Raw genomic sequence first — 15,840 nt, 5'->3', positions numbered from 1 at the left:
ATTACCCACAATGCTTTCCTCCCCCCCCCCCCCCCGCCGCTCTTTTCAACACTGAGAGCGCGCTGCTTTACGGCTAGTGTCGTTCTGCGGCCGGCGGGAACCATTTTCCCCTCCTCTCCCCCTCGTGGCTGTCCTGCATCTACCATTGGTCGAGAGGCCACTGTGTAGGAATCTGATTGGCTGGAGGGGCTTGTCACTTCTCCTCTCTCCGGCGGCGCGGCCGGAGGACCGCGAAGCCGAGCGACGGCGGAAGTGACCGGAGAGGCCCGTCCTCCCCTCAGCAAGCAACATGGTGAGGGACGGGGGGCGGCGCGCGGGGTTCGCCTTCGTCCTTCGGGACTTTCTGTTAGTGTGGAGGGGGAACCGGAGTTCAGGGTGGGGAGCCACTCGAGCTCTTTCCGAAATCGACTGCTTTGCTTAAAGCTCAGGCTCCCGGTTGCCCCAGGCGCGGGCCTGCCGGAGTGGGAAAGGGATGGAAGGTGGTGAAGGGTTGAGGGGGGGCGTCGAATCCGTTACCCCAGGGTGCTGTGCTCTCTGGTTGTGAGCCTTGTTGGGGATGGAGTTTCACCATGGAGAAAAGTACTTACCCTGTTCATCCCCTTGTGACGCCTTATTCGCTCCCCTTTGATCCCTCCAAGCCTCACCCGAGCTGCTCCTTTCCTCAGCATTCCCCTTCTTTGCCTTCTATCAGCACAGGTCCACGTCCCTTTCATCAATGAATAGCCAAAAGATAGCCACTTGGAAGCCGTTACATTCCTCTAGCATGAAGGGTCATCTGGGAAAATGGACTTGGGGCTAGGGTTTGACTGGCTACCTCTTGGGTGGGTTACCAACTCTCTTTTTGGGCTTCTCAGGAAAGCTTCCGTCCTTTCAAGCCAGGCTTCGGTTATGTCGTTGGTTTAAACAAAAAAAGGCGCACACACACACACGTATTTTAAAAAAAGGATCGAAGGTTTGTGAAAGTGAGAAAACTGCCCCGATTTTTCAGGCCCTAGGAAAGAGGCCAGGGCTGTAGTGAATTTCCATATAAATGTTGGAAGGTAATAGTGTATTGGGTAAATTGTTCATGTAAGATAATGTGATTAATAATAATACTAGTAATGATGGAATTTGTTAAACGCTTACTATGTGCCAAGCACTGTTCTAAGCGCAGGGGTAGATACAAGGTAATCAGGTTGTCCCACATGGGGTTCACAGTCTTAATCCCCATTTTGCAGATGAGGTAACTGAGGCGCAGAGAAGTTAAGTGGCTTGCCCAAGGTCACACAGCAGACAAGTGGAAGAGCCGGGCTTAGAAGCCACGTCCTCTGACTCCCAAGCCCGTGCCCTTTCCATTAAGCCATGCTGTGGGATTCAGGAATTAGTGGGGGGAAAAAAAGCTAAAGTCCCATGGTGTCCAATTATAGGAAAATATGATACCTGTACTGAGGTATAAGTTGTGAAGTTTTCTATCCAATGTATAGGGTATTAGGCATGAATGGGATTGAGTTGGCATAAAGTAATAATAATTATAGTATTTGTTAAGTGCTTACTATGTGCCAAACTCTGACCTAAGCACTGGGGTATATATAAGGTAATCAGGTTGTCCCATGTGGGGCCCACAGTCTTAATCCTTATTTTACAGATGAGGTAACTGAGGCACAGAGAAGTTAAGTGGCTTGCCCAAGGTCATAACAGACAAGCGGTGGAGCTGGGATTAGAACCCACGTCTATGCCCATATTAAATGCTCATCAAATGCAATAAATAAGCATGAGAACAGAAGACACCCAAAATGCAAACCAAAAGACTTTGGTAGTGCTCTTTCCACTAAACCACACTGCTTCTGTGTTCTAGGCAGGTGTCATTTTTTTTAAAATCCAGAGCATTGTTGTGGTCATTACTTTAATATTTCAGTCTCCAGAAGCATGTCAACTGATTTTTTTGTGTGTGTGTATGTGTGTTTTCAGCTTCCCTTGTCATTATTGAAGACTGCCCAGAATCACCCTATGGTAAGTAGTTAAATATTTTCTAATATTTGCTGAAAAAAAATTAGGCTGTGTCTTGTCGATCAGGTTCTACATAAGAAAATTTGGAGCAAGGTGGGAGATTTTAAGCTACCAAAGTCTTTTGGTTTACATTTGGGGTTTTTGTCTTCTGTTCTCATGCTTATTTATTGCATTTGATAAGCATTTAATGTGTGCAGAGCATTGAACTAAGTGCTTGGGAAAGGTTGGGTACATTCAGTCAATGGTATTTGAGTGCTTAACTGTTCAGACAGTGTACTAAGCACTTGGGACAGTCTAGTAGAATGAGTAGACAAGATTCCTGCTGTCTAGGAATGCATTAAAATACATTACAGGTAGGAGTTGAGAACAAGGATATAGGTATGTACATAAGCATTGTGAGGGTAAGTGGTTGGATGAGTACCTAAGTGCTCAGGGGATATGGACTTAAGTGCATGGGTGACACAGAAGAAAGGGAAAATAGGATTGGGAAATGAGAGAATAGTCAGGAAGGCTTCCTAGAGGATGTGATTTTTTATTTTAAATAGGGCTTTGACGATGGGGAGAGTGATGGCCTGTCAGTCCCCTCCTTCCTCTCCCCCGACTTCCCCTCCCCATCCCCCCCGCCTTACCTCCTTCCCCTCCCCACAGCACCTGTATATATGTTTGTACGTACTTATTACTCTATTTTATTTGTACATATCTATTCTATTTATTTTATTTTGTTAATATGTTTTGTTTTGTTCTCTGTCTCCCCCTTCTAGACTGTGAGCCCACTGTTGGGTAGGGACCGTCTCTATATGTTGCCAACTTGTACTTCCCAAGCACTTAGTACAGTGCTCTGCACACAGTAAGCACTCAATAAATACGATTGAATGAATGAATGAATATGAAATGGGGAGGGAGGATGTGATCAAGGGTTCGATGGCAAGAGAGATGAGATTGAGGCACAGAGAGTAGGTTGGTGTTAGAGAAGTGAAGTTTGCGGGCTGGGTTGTAGTGGAAAGGGAGTGAGGATAAGTTGGGGACAGAGCGCTGATTGAGTGCCTTAAAGCCAAGTCAGGAGTTTCTGCTTGATTTGCGGATAGATGGGCAACCATCGCAGCTTTGAGGAGTGCAGAGTGGGGTTTTTTTTGTTTTTTGAAGATCTAGCAAGAGAGTGAAATATGGACTGGAGAGGGGAAGGCTGACTGTCTCTGCATTCCCTAGCCCACAAGGGGTTAGTCTAATGTGGGAGACCTGGTGACGGACACCCAAGTTAACAAACAATAAGACCCATAGTGTATTATGTTTGAAGGAAGTTTGCAAGCCCCTAGCTACTTGCAGCAGGGCTATCCCTAGTCCCCATTTTCCCACCAACCTGACAGTTGGGGAGGTGTGCTGTGGGTTTAAGTTCTGCTGTCCTGCTCTTGCAGGTCTTCAAATATTTATTTCTGAACTGCTACTTCCATCAGGAAAATGCAACTAGGCCAAAGTGCAGGTGTCCTTGGCTCCGGAATGGACAGACATTCTTTCTTATAGTCATCTTCAAGGTTTTTCTGAGCATTGGGATTCAAAGAAGGGAGCAGAAAAGAAAGTTGTTAAAGAAAATGAGAGGATAAAATATGGGGCCAAAAAGAAATCCTGCCAGCAGGCCAGAAACAGAAATGATAGTTGTTAAGAATTTTTGGTGGAATGTGGTCAAGCCTCAGGCACCTAGGCTTATCATAGACTGAGGCTTGTCTGTCCTCCATGGAAGAATCCATTACAGGAGGAGGACAACTGTGTTTATGGCTTAAATCGCTTTTGCTTGTTTTCTAGTTGGTGGAACTGAAAAATGGTGAAACTTATAATGGACACCTTGTGAGTTGTGACAACTGGATGAACATTAATTTGAGGGAAGTCATCTGCACCTCAAGGGTAAGTCTGTCTGGTAGTCTCTCTTCCCTGGCTGACCGTGAACCCTGCACTATCAGAGAAGCAGTGTGGGCTAGTGGATAGAGCACGGGCCTGGGAGTTAGAAGGTCATGGGTTCTAATCCCAGTCTTCTGTATGACCTTGGGCAACACACTTCACTTCTCTGGGCCTCAGTTCCTTCATCTGGAAAATAGGTGTTGACTGAGCTGTACGCGGGACAGGGACTGTGTCCAACCCGATTATCTTGTTTCTACCTGTGTGCTTAGACCAATGCTTGGCACATAGTATTATGATCACTTTTCTTGGGGAGAAAGAGCTCTTGAGTTGACAAGCTCAACTTGTTCATTGTTAGGGTCTCCAGCAGATATTACCAGCTGTGCAGTTTTATAATACCATTGGCCTTTGTTCACTGACATATAATCTTTTTTGGGGTTATGTGCTTCCCTTCTGCAAACTCCCCACTTGACAACAATATGGCACTCCGTCTAGAAGAATCCCTTCCTTATTTGGCTTGGCTCCTATCTTTTGAGCATCCAGATGGAAGTCTCCTCAAGAGGGAGCTTCTAGTTTATAGGCAGTTTTGTTGGGGTTTTTTTATGTGGTGGTGTTTTTTAGTCACCCTAATGCCATTTCACATTCTTTAGAAAGTCTGCATAGCTTTTAGACATATAAATGAATCGTTTTATCTGGGACCCTATAAGAACCATACTTCTAAAAGGGAGGTTTTGGGGGGTTTTTAAGAGCCATACCAAATGCTGGTGGTGAGGATAGGAGTGTGGTAAACTACGCAGAATGAGTAGAGTCCAGCATTGATCACTAGGTGGCAGAAAACTTCATCCAAAATAGCAAACTTTCCTGGCTGTAAGCTAAAGTTATTTTGTTTACTTCTAGGCAGAGAGCAGAAACAAGGAAGTGGAAAGGGACAAGTTTGGTGGTCCCCCCCTCCATGTATACTTAACCGGCACCCCTCTCCCCCGCCCCACCCAGAAAGATCTAAGACCGAGCACTCTTACGAGAGAGGTTCTTTGAGATCCATCTGCACTGCTTTCTTCAGTCCTGTAGAGTATTCATTGGCCTCCCTTACCTTGTTCAAGTTCATAAAGAGGACAAGGAGCTCAATCTCTGAAAATTGAAATTCCATCCTGGACCTGCTTGTTTTGGATCATCGTTTTGCCTTGGACACTTCCTAAGACTAACTAGGGAATTAGAAGACTGGGCATAGAGGCAGTCAGCAATATTTATTGGACACTTACTGTGTGCAGAGCAGTGTACTAAGGACTTGGAAGAGTATAATATAACAGTATAACAGACACATTCCCTGCCCACAACGAGTGTACAGTCTAGAGGACTGTATACAGTCTAGAGGCATATAAAGCTTTACAAGCCACTTTAGGAAATGTGAGTAGGAGACATTGAGGTGTATGACCTATAGTTAAAGACTCTGATAATCTATGTGGCCTTCACTTATCCCCACAACTTAGTTTGATAAGGCATCTCCCTGCATTTTGACCAAATCTTAACTAAAGGAATTTGTGAGACATTAACATGGAAGAAATTGCTTTTTCTTCCAATCTACCTCTGGTTAAATGGGAGGTGGGGATGGAGGAATAGCCCCAGTTGAGCGTGGTATTTGTGAAGCGCTTACAGTGTGCCATGCACTGTACTAAGCTCTGGGGTAGATACAGGTTGGACATAGTCCATGTCCTACATAGGGCTCACAGTCTCAATCCCCAATTTACACGTGAGGTAACTGAGTCATAGAGAAGTGAAGTGACTTGCCCAGAGTCACACAGCAGACAAGTGGTGAAACCAGAATTAGAACCCAGGTCCTCTGCCCCACCTGGGCTCTTTCCACTAGGCTGTTGAGTTCCCATTGAGACCACCTCATCCATCCATATGCCTCAATCAGTTTGATTTCTCCCCATTCATACTCCTTTTAAGACTTTTCTGTTCAAAGCCCCCCTAAAAGAGCCTGCTTGCCTAACCCCCATGCCTTCTAAATGTGCCAGTCAGTGTTGGGATTGTACATGATGACTCCCAACTGATCCTCTGCAGCTCTTATGGCAGAGGCAGAAGGACTGTGTGGTCGGGGAGGTGAGGGATTGAGAATGGGAGGAGTGTGGGAGTCTGTTTCTGGAAATAAAAATTCAGTAGTATTGTTCCTCATTTCAGCCAAATGATGCACTGACATTTTCCCTTCCAGGATGGTGATAAGTTTTGGCGCATGCCAGAATGTTATATCCGCGGCAGTACGATTAAATACTTGCGTATTCCTGATGAGATTATTGACATGGTGAAGGAGGAGGTGGTGTCCAAGGGCAGGGGCCGTGGTGGGATGCAACAGCAGAAGCAGCAAAAGGGACGAGGTGTTGGCGGCGTTGGGCGAGGTAGTACATAACCTTCTTTGTATTTCTTTAACATTTTCCCGTGGCAGTGCTCACCAGCCGCTTGCAAATTGAGCTGTAAAATCGTGCTGTGATTCAAAAGTCACCCTTGGCTCCTGGGGCCTCTAGAAATGGAGTGGGGGATTGGGCACCTTTTTAACTCTCTGTTGACATTCCCAGCTGATGCCGTCATTTCTGCTTAATAGAAGCCACGTGCTGACCATTTTAGAAGTGGTTGAACTCTCTGCCCGTTATGGAAAGCAGTTTCAGTGAAGGCTTGTGCAGGGTGGGGGGTTTAGGGTCTTTTCTTTTGCTTTAATGTTGGTTGCTCTGACATAGCACCCGGTCCCCATTTATTTCTTAATTAGCTTCTTGTGCTGTGCTTTTACAGCACTCCAGCTCAGGTTGCAGGTTTTTTTGTTTGGGGTTTTTTTTGTGGGGGGCGGTGCGGGGGGCAGCTATCAGTCTATTTTATCAAGAGATTATAACCCAACCAGAGAATTCACTTTGGGTTGAAGTTGACATGTGTCTTGCATTGCAAGGTTTTTACTTGAGCACAGTGGACATCTTATATACCCCTTTGTCTGCCTCCTCACCTGACCCTTCCCTTCTCTTTTCATTCATCATGCAATTGTATTTATTAAGTGCTTACTATGTGCAGAGCACTCGGGAAAGTACAATACAAAATAACAGTGACAATCCCTGCACACAACGAGCTCACAGTCTAGAGTGGGGGGAAACAGACATCAATACAAATGAACAGACATTAATATAAATAAAATTACAGATATATACATAAGTGATGTGGGGCTCTGTCACCAGGCCTTCATGCCTGCCCTCTAACAGAACTGCCCAGAGGCTTCCCTTCAGTCTGTCAGGAGCATTCAGCCAGACTTTCTCCTGAGTCCAGTCCAGTCCTAATCCCTTGCATTTAACTTGGTGACAAGTCATAGGAGCTCAGTGACCAAAAGGAATCTCAGTGCCCAGGGCAGGAAAAGAACAGGATAACATTTCCCCATTGGGTCTAGAAATCATGGAGGCTTTTCTCTTGGGCTGTGTCTAGACCCATCTCAACTTGTAAACTAGAATGTAAGCCTCTCGAGGGCAGAGATCATGCCTATTAACTGCTGTACTCTCCCATGCCCTTAGTACAGTGCTGCTTCACACAGAGATGCAGCATGGCTTGGTGGAAAGAGCATGGACCTATGAGTCAGGGGACCTGGGTTCTAATCCCAACTCTGCCAGTTGCCTGCTGGGTGACCTTGGGCAAGTCACTTAACTTTTCTGTGCCTCAGCTTCCTCAGCTGCTACAATTAAATGGCTGTTCTCCCTCCTACTTAGGCTGTGAGCCCCAAGTGGGACATGGACTGTGCCCAACATGATTATTTTGTACTTACCTCTGCACTTGGCACCTAATAAGTGCTTAACAAATACCACAATTACTATATTGATGACTGTCTACTTGTATTGTTTTGTGAGCCCAGTGCTCTGCACACAGTAAGTGCTCAGTAAATACGATTGAATGAATGAATGATGACTAGAGTAAATGCTCAATAGATACTATTGATTGGTTGACTGACTATTAAGTACTCTACTGAAGTGCCAATGTGGTGAGCCAACTCTTAAAATAAAGAAAACATGGTCAGAAATATAGTGATAAACTGAAATTATAAGAAAATGAAATCTGGGTTTGGATTGAGCCCTGTGGTCTTGTCAGAGCCTTCAAAATGGCAAATTGATCTTTGGATCTTAGGAAACGCCCGTTTTTTTCCTTCTGATATCACACGCTTACCAGGTTTGTTGTTTTTTTTTTCTCTTTTCTATTTGGTTGGGCAAACATTTTGCTTCAGATAGTTTTTACAGGGCTTTTTGCTTTGTAAATGTCCAGCTCATGCAAAGCGGCATTGGCCTTCTCTCCTTTTTTTGGTTTGGTGTTAGTCTAGATTTTGTGCATGCAAGATTAATTCATAAGTTTAATTCACTTGAGCATTCTTTTTGGCTGGGAAGAAATAGAGGGCAGGAGCTCTTAGCATTTTGAAGGAAAGTCAACCTCCCTTTGCTCAGCAAACCCCAGTCTTGTAGAGTCATGGTTGTTGGCAAAAGAACAAAAATCCCCCCTCTGAGGGTTGATATGTTTCTCAAACACCCCTCTTTAAAAACCCATTGCTCAGCAGTCATGACTGCAAAAGGGTTTGGGTCCTAACTGAGTTCTGAGAGAGGTGCTACGATAGCATTTTATCAAGGAAAAGCTCTGACACCAGAATAACCTTCAAAGAAAACACTCTGTGAACAATCTACTAGCAGTGTTTTCCTGCCACCCTTTAAGAATTGCAATTTAGAGGGCCTGACCTCTGGAGAATGGCAAAATGTACATCCAGAGACCTGCTCAGGCAGCATGAAAGAGGTTCCCTTTAAAGCATCCTGGTCCTTGTGAAACAGGGCTGGGAAAGCTGCATTCCTCTGGGTCCTTGCAGCCACTTCTGCAAGGAAACGAGCAGTCTGTCCCTCCTTTCTTTCCTCCCTCCCTCCCTCCCTTCTTTCCTATCCTTCCTCCTTTCTTTCCTCCCCTTCCTCCTTTCGTCCCTCCCTCCTTCCCCTCCTTCATTCCTTGTAAACCATCTGAAGCTACTCTACCAAGACAGAGGTTTCTGAACTGGGCACCACTTCCCACTAAAAATGGTAGCCAAATATATCCACTTTGGCAGAGGACTTCTGATTGTGGGTTGGGATCCCCAGGGTGTCTTGTATGAATTACATTATGGGAAATTGCTGCCATCCAACTCTCCCAGTTCTTACTATTTTGTGTTGTCACAGGTGTGTTTGGAGGACGTGGCCGAGGGGGAATACCAAGCAGTGGAAGAGGACAGCAGGAAAAGAAGCCAGGCAGACAGGCTGGAAAACAGTGAGGTGTTGTCTTTCCCCTTTCCAGAGACATTGAGCAGAAGGCAGTTTTGCCGTGGCCTTGGAATCGCCATGTGGCTCAAGGTGTCATATTGCTAATCTTCAATTAATCTGTTCCCAAAAAGGGAGGAGTTCCGAGAATAATACATTTTGTAATCCTTCAAAACCCTCCTCTTTGTAGAGTTAGGGTAGTCAATGTTCCACTCTTTTTAGCTGGCGCATTCTGTGATTGGAAATACCTCGGTTCCTTTCAGTTTTGTAAAGTTGATCATTTCAGTGGACTTAACCGCTATAAAGGGTTAAATACCCTTTAATTCTTTTGATCTTGGATATATTTTAAAATATGCAAAAGAATGGCATCCCTTGTTCTTGTTTTAAGTACTGTTGTAGATATTTTCAGGAAAGTTTATTTTGCTGCTCTTTGTTTTACACTTGATTTGGATTCGATGGCTGGAAGGCTTTCCTTTCAAGCTATATGCTATGATACTGAACATGGAGTAAGTTTCCTTAAGTATGGCCTCAAAAGTTTCCTTTTTTAAAACATACACAAAGGAACTTGTTCTAGGGGATGGCTGCTGGGATAATTTTTCTTCCCATTTGCCAAGAAATCACATTAATTTGTGTTTCAAAGTGAAATTAATAAAATTCTCATTTGAAAATTAGTCATTCTTTTCCAAATCCTAAGCAAATTACTCCTTGTATTCTTCATTCCCTGTGACAGGTTCAACTGCATTTTGGCAATCCCTCTCTTGTATAAAGAGTGATAATAAACTGTTGTGATAAAATGTCTTTGTTTGATCAGAATACTTTTCATAATTTAAAACTATTCCTTTGTCCCCCAACAGTGCATCCTTTTCAGCAGCATCAAAACAATGCCCAACAGTGCTCCCTAGCTCATAGTCCCTTTGTAACTGTATGGGGAAAAAACATTTCTTTAATCAATCCATCAGTGGTTTTGAATACGGGGCCACTTTGTGCCCTGTACTAAGCACTTGTGGAGCATATACTAGGGCAGTAGACCTGGTTCCTGTCCAATGGCTGAAAATACCAGTACTCCCCTTGATGGTTTTGTCTTCTGAAATATTTTTTTTGCTGAATATGTGCAGAGGGATTTTGTCTTAATGTCTCAAGTATGCAAATGGCATAAAATAACCTCTGGAGATCCTCTGAAAGAAAAGAACAACATTTCTCAGACTCTTGGCTGTACTTTTTACTCTGGGTGGCATGCAGATACTGAACTGTTGCGACATGAATGTTTATCATTTGAAGCCTTTCTCCCCTGCTCCCAAACCTTAAGGAACGTCGTGCTTTTAAACCATAGGAAAAATAAGCCTTTGGGAACATCGGTTTCAGAATTCAACAGGAAACACTTGGAGAGTAACTGCTTTAAAATAGATTCATATGGAATAATTTGTTTGGAAAAAGCTCAATTTGGGGGGGAAATCTTTCCAGTAAAATAATTAAGATGTGTGGTACATCCCGTGTTATTTCATTAACTTTTTTAACAGGAGCAAATACAGTTAACATGACTTTATTCACAGCAGTCTTTAAAAAAATTATATGTCTTAGTGATGATTGGAATAAATGTGTTGTTAATCTGTAGCGTATGACATCACTTCTATCTCTTTGGCAAAGCTGCAATCAAATCTTCCTGACCTCTTTGCTGCTTAAGTTTTGCTTGGTGTGCTATTTTAAAATTTACATGATTGCAGTAAGCCTGTTGCTCAAAACCTTGCCTCTTAAGCAACCATAGTCCTTTGCTGCCCCTGTAAATGTGACATCACAGCGTTTGCCATGTATAGATATACACATATATATGTATATAAATAAATATATACATAAATATGTATATAGCCCCATGCCCCTTGGGAGTAACCGTCATAGCTGCAGAAGGAATTGGGTCTTAACCGTGAGCTCTGAGAGAGGTGCTGCGATAGTATTTTATGGTGGAAAAGCCCTGTCCCCCATGGAGTTGGCATGAAGAGGGTGACGTCACTAGCTTCAATGCCTCCATAAGTTTTTGGGCATGCTGGGCAGCCATAGCTAACCCACAGCCATCCCTCCCCCTGCCATCTCTCCACCTCTGCCCCTTGAAGCCAGATAGGAACCAAAAGTGGAGCCAAGATAGCAGTGCCACCTTCGGCCCCTGCCGCTAGGAGGAGGAAAGAGGATGTCGCCATTCCTACTTCTCTGATTCTCATTGGGGCTGGATGTGGGTGGTTTGGGTGTCCTGAGGTGCCGCCAAGGTGGGCAGGCGGCCCCTTCCTGTGGGACTTTGGGACAGGGACGAGGAACCGTGCTTGCTTTTCAGCCAGGCTTGCCAGTTGCTACTTGGCTCCGCCACTTGTCAGCTGTGTGACTTCAGGCAAGTCACTTCACTTCTCTGTGCCTCAGTTCCCTCATCTGTAAAATGGGGATGAAGACTGAGCCCCATGTGGGACAACCTCATCACCTTGTACCCCCCCCCCCCAGCACTTAGAACAGTGCTTGGCACATAGTAAGCGCTTAACAAATACCATCATTATTATTATTACTACTACCCAAAGGAAGAGGGTGCCTGTGATGTGGCAGCCCCAGAATACCGTCCACTGCTCTTTGTATCCCAAATGACCGGCTCCCAGCCCAGGCACCTGGCAAGGTCCCCTAAAACGGAAGGGAACACTTTTTCTCTCTTTCACTCCCTTTCTTATCTCTGCCCTCCTCTCTCCCTCCCTCTCTTTCACCCCCATGCTCAAAATGAAAATTGGGAATGCCAGTTCACGTAAATGATGGCTTCTAAGCATTATCATCTACAGGTGCCCCCTTCCATGCCTCTCCCAGTTTAGTTTGCCTTGCCTATCTGAGGACTTAGAAATGAGGCAGGCAACATAATTTTGTTATTTTTCAGTGATCTTGCCTTTTATTTCCCCTCCACTTTACCCCATTTCTCCCCTACCCCCACCCCGCTCCATGACATTACCTCAGCTCATTTCCTGGTGCTTGGCACTCCCAAACTCCATTCTAATCCTCCCCACCCACACTTCCACTCAATGGGAGAGCAGTACCAGCATCCCAAGTAAGTTGCTGTAAATTCCAAATGCTGCCAGACCAGTCTTCCATTTGGAGACACGGTCATTCTTTTGGGGACCCCGGCACTCTCCATGGAGGCATTCCAATATGGCTGTCTCCTTTCTCACTGTGGGTGCTGCCTTGAAATTGATGCTCTTTTTTCCTTGCCTGCCCCTCAGGCTTTAGATTTCAAAGTGAGCTTCAGCCTCCTTGGCAGCATGTCAAATGGCAAGTTGGGACCCATCAGTTTCATACACACCAAAAAGTATTAAATGGCCCCATTTTCAATCTCCCCTGGATAGTTTTAGAAGTTTCAGTTGCAGCTGCCTCAACAAGAAGGGAAACTAGATGAGGGAACCAGTTCCTAAATGTATGGTTTTCAGGTCCTTCAGGGGCAGATAATGATCAGTTAGAAGGATGAGGCCCTTTACTTCTACTCAGGCAATACTGTTCTACCCAGTTATTATCTAAGTGGTAATAAGCTTCAGATCCAGATGTTATAGCTTAGCTTAATAACAAATTGCTGACTTTCAGTATCCCAGTATGGGTTGCCTGTTGGATTATTAGCCAAGTTGCCAGTTTGGGTGTGGAGGTGTTGATGGGAATCTTCTTCCTTTATACTGTGTTTCTGCTGTAGGTTAAAGTCCCGAAAATATCCTCAAAAACCACTGTTGTAAGGTGACTCATTCTCACAAGTGACGGCTCCCTTGCTACCCCCAGCATTCAGGCGGCTGCTGTCGGTAGCTACCCCGCTGGGTCATTTTGCTACATGTGTTTCACCGTCTTCCCAGTTTAGTGATAGTGAAACACAGAAAGGGCAGCAAGACTCCATTGTCAGTCAGTGCCAGTCTTGGCATGTGGTGAATAAATATGACTTCTTATTAAGGCAAATAACAATGGGGGCAAGTTGAAAGGCAGGAAGAAGAAGGAACAAGGGATGTTTGGTTCAGACTTGAAGTGAAGTGGCTAGTCTGAGGCCAGTGGATTCAGGAAGCATAACCCAGCTGGCAGAAGTTGTGCTGCAGTAGGTTGTCTCACTAACGAGATTGTGGGGGGAAATTAACAGTGTAAGGCAGAGAAGTACACTAAGAATGTGAGGGGCAGTTTTTTTGGTGTCAATCATATAGGAAGAGAGAAATTCACATCTGACACAAGGTGGGTAGAATCAATAAAGTTTTCATTTGTAGATTGTGGGGCTCTTATTGACCTAGTAATAATAATAATAATGATGGCATTTAAGTGCTTACTATGTGCAAAGCACTGTTCTAAGTGCTGGGGGGATATAAGGTGATCAGGTTGTCCCACATGGGGCTCACAATCTTAATCCCCATTTTCCAGATGAAGGAACTGAATCCCAGAGAAGTTAAGTGACTTGCCCAAGGTCCCACAGCTGACAAGTGGCGGAGCAGGGATTCGAACCCATGACCTCTGACTCCAAAGCCCCTGCTCTTTCCACTGAGCCACGCTGCTCAGCTGCTGTTCTGAGGGCAAGGTGCAGCTGTCACTCCCCAGGGTAGGCTCTGAGCTCCTGTCACAAGAACTCTTTAGTCACTCATCTTGGTCCAGGCCCTCTCTGCTTTCATCTTTCCTGGTGTGTTGGCTCTCACATTTACCTTTTCTGTAAAGCAGGTTTTTTTCTGATTTCTTTCTCTTTTTTTTTTTTTAAGTTTCCATAGCTCAGAAACCCTGAAAGGTAATGGGTGGCACTCTTGAGCCTAGTTTTGTGTATTTACTGGGCAAGTATTTACATTAAGGAACACATGATCTTTCTTTTTATAAGAGCACTTATTTTGCAAAGTGTACACAGCTCTCTGTTGACTCTGACCAGGAATGACTCATACCTTCTGTGCCTTTGGCTGGAAGGGAGCACAGGAATAGTTACACATGGCAGCCCTGCAAGCCAGAGGGAGTGGCTGTAGAAATATTTCAAGCCTGTGTTAAGCAACTAAAAATACACATTTCATTTTTTAAAAAAATTTAACTTTTTTCAACATGAAAACTTTCAGGTCTCTTTCTCTCCTTTTGCCAGACAACTCTCCTGGGAATAGGGCGAGCTGAGTGGCAGCCCAACAGGTGGAATTCTCCTGTAAGCACAAAATTTGGGGCAGGTTCACAGCATCTCTGGGAAGGAAGGAAGACGCACTACTCCCTCCCAGCTGTGCTTCCTGCTGTCACTATGGAAACGTCTCAGCTGCTCTTTTCATTAGGAGTCCTGCTTTTTCGATGGGTTGGGTCTTTTTTCCACGAATCACACAGAAGATTCAGCTGTTGTGATGGGAGGGACTGAAGTCATGATGCCATCCAGGGAAGGTTTTTATTGATCATATATTTTTGGTTGGGGGTGGGGTTATTAATGATTTTTGCATTTCATTGCTAAAAATCTAGGCAACAACAACAAGACTGTGATACGGCCCTTTGGGTCATTCCGCCTTCTTTGGAGGCTGGGGGTGGGGGTGGGTCTCTTGTTGTGTATCGCACCCATTTCAGAGGGTGGGAGATGGGGGTCAGTATTATTACTGTCTCCACCCTATCTTGCTGTGTGTGTGTCGGGGCGGGGGATGCTGGAGTAAATTATTCCGAAGCCCCATCCTCTTCATAGTGTGGTTAACTAAAGTGATTGAGAGGTGTCTTCCCATGAACCCTGATACCTATATGCCTGAGATGACTGCAGGTCTCCCTTGAAAGTTGTGTCCATAACCTTGGGTTAAAAGAGGCATAAGAGAGTTAGTTTCCTTTCACTCTCTCCATAAAATACATGATTGTAGGGAAGAGGTGTTGAAGTGCTATGGAGTTGTCCTGTGGTTCAAATATGACACTGTTGACAAAGAGACTCCATCCACGAGTGAGTATCTTTGAGAGACTCTCGTCTGCTCGCACACCATTCCCTTGAAGATACAGGTAACTCACCATTTCTGGCTCCTTGTTTTTCAGAGTGAGCCCTGCTCAGGCAGCAGTGGTTAAGAGGGAAAAGGATTGGGCATGAGTTGGTTTTACAGAAAAGGCGCTAGTTTGTGCTGAGCCATCAATCAGTTAGTGGTATTTATTGAGTGCTTACTGTGTGAAGAGCACTGAACTAAGCACTTGGGAGAGGGCAGAGAGGCCCAATAAGAGTCTTTTCCACTTTCTTTTCCTTGTTCTTGTAAAAGCTAGGGGGAAAACAACAGAAACAAAAAATACACCATTATAATTTTACACAGCTTAGACCAACCGAAACTGGAAAATAGCAGCAGCATCAGAAAAAGGCCTATTGGAGGCAAAAGCAGCTGTTTCAGAGAACAGGGTAGCATCACCAGACAGTCCTGCCTACCTCTGAGTGGATTTGGTCCCAGCAATTGTTTGACTGTGAAACTCTCCCCGCACCTCCCCCAACTGCTATCAATCTGAAGAAGGCCTCCCTGAACCAAGACACCTCCGGATCCCATCCCCGTGAGCCATTCTTCATCAATCCATCTGTTCAGCCTTGTCAGGTGCTATGTTTGCTAATTGAGCTTATTAAAGAACTTCTGTCTCCATTTTGGAACCTAGCGTGTTATCTTCACCTTGCAGCAGTCCATTTCTCACTCAGGTGAGGGGAACTGGGCCTATGAGCAAAGGTAGGGAGTAAGTATCATTTCATACGAACAAATTA

At 44.8% G+C, this 15,840-nt stretch overlaps 1 protein-coding gene across 1 annotated transcript; it reads left to right on the top strand.

The window, feature by feature from the left end:
• The first annotated feature begins 236 nt into the window (after window positions 1–236).
• LSM4 (LSM4 homolog, U6 small nuclear RNA and mRNA degradation associated) lies at window positions 237–10,766 on the top strand. Its single transcript, XM_038773065.1, has 5 exons — window positions 237–292; window positions 1,948–1,989; window positions 3,784–3,882; window positions 6,083–6,266; window positions 9,078–10,766. Exons 1-5 carry the CDS (start codon window positions 290–292, stop codon window positions 9,167–9,169), a joined length of 420 nt encoding a protein of 139 aa, XP_038628993.1. The 5' UTR covers window positions 237–289; the 3' UTR covers window positions 9,170–10,766.
• Window positions 10,767–15,840: the final 5,074 nt, after the last annotated feature.

This window comes from Tachyglossus aculeatus, chromosome X1 (genome assembly GCF_015852505.1).
Source record: "Tachyglossus aculeatus isolate mTacAcu1 chromosome X1, mTacAcu1.pri, whole genome shotgun sequence".
NCBI lineage: Eukaryota > Metazoa > Chordata > Mammalia > Monotremata > Tachyglossidae > Tachyglossus > Tachyglossus aculeatus.
The sequence above is the reverse complement of the archived record's forward strand: the minus strand, read 5'-3'. Positions and strand labels throughout refer to the sequence as shown.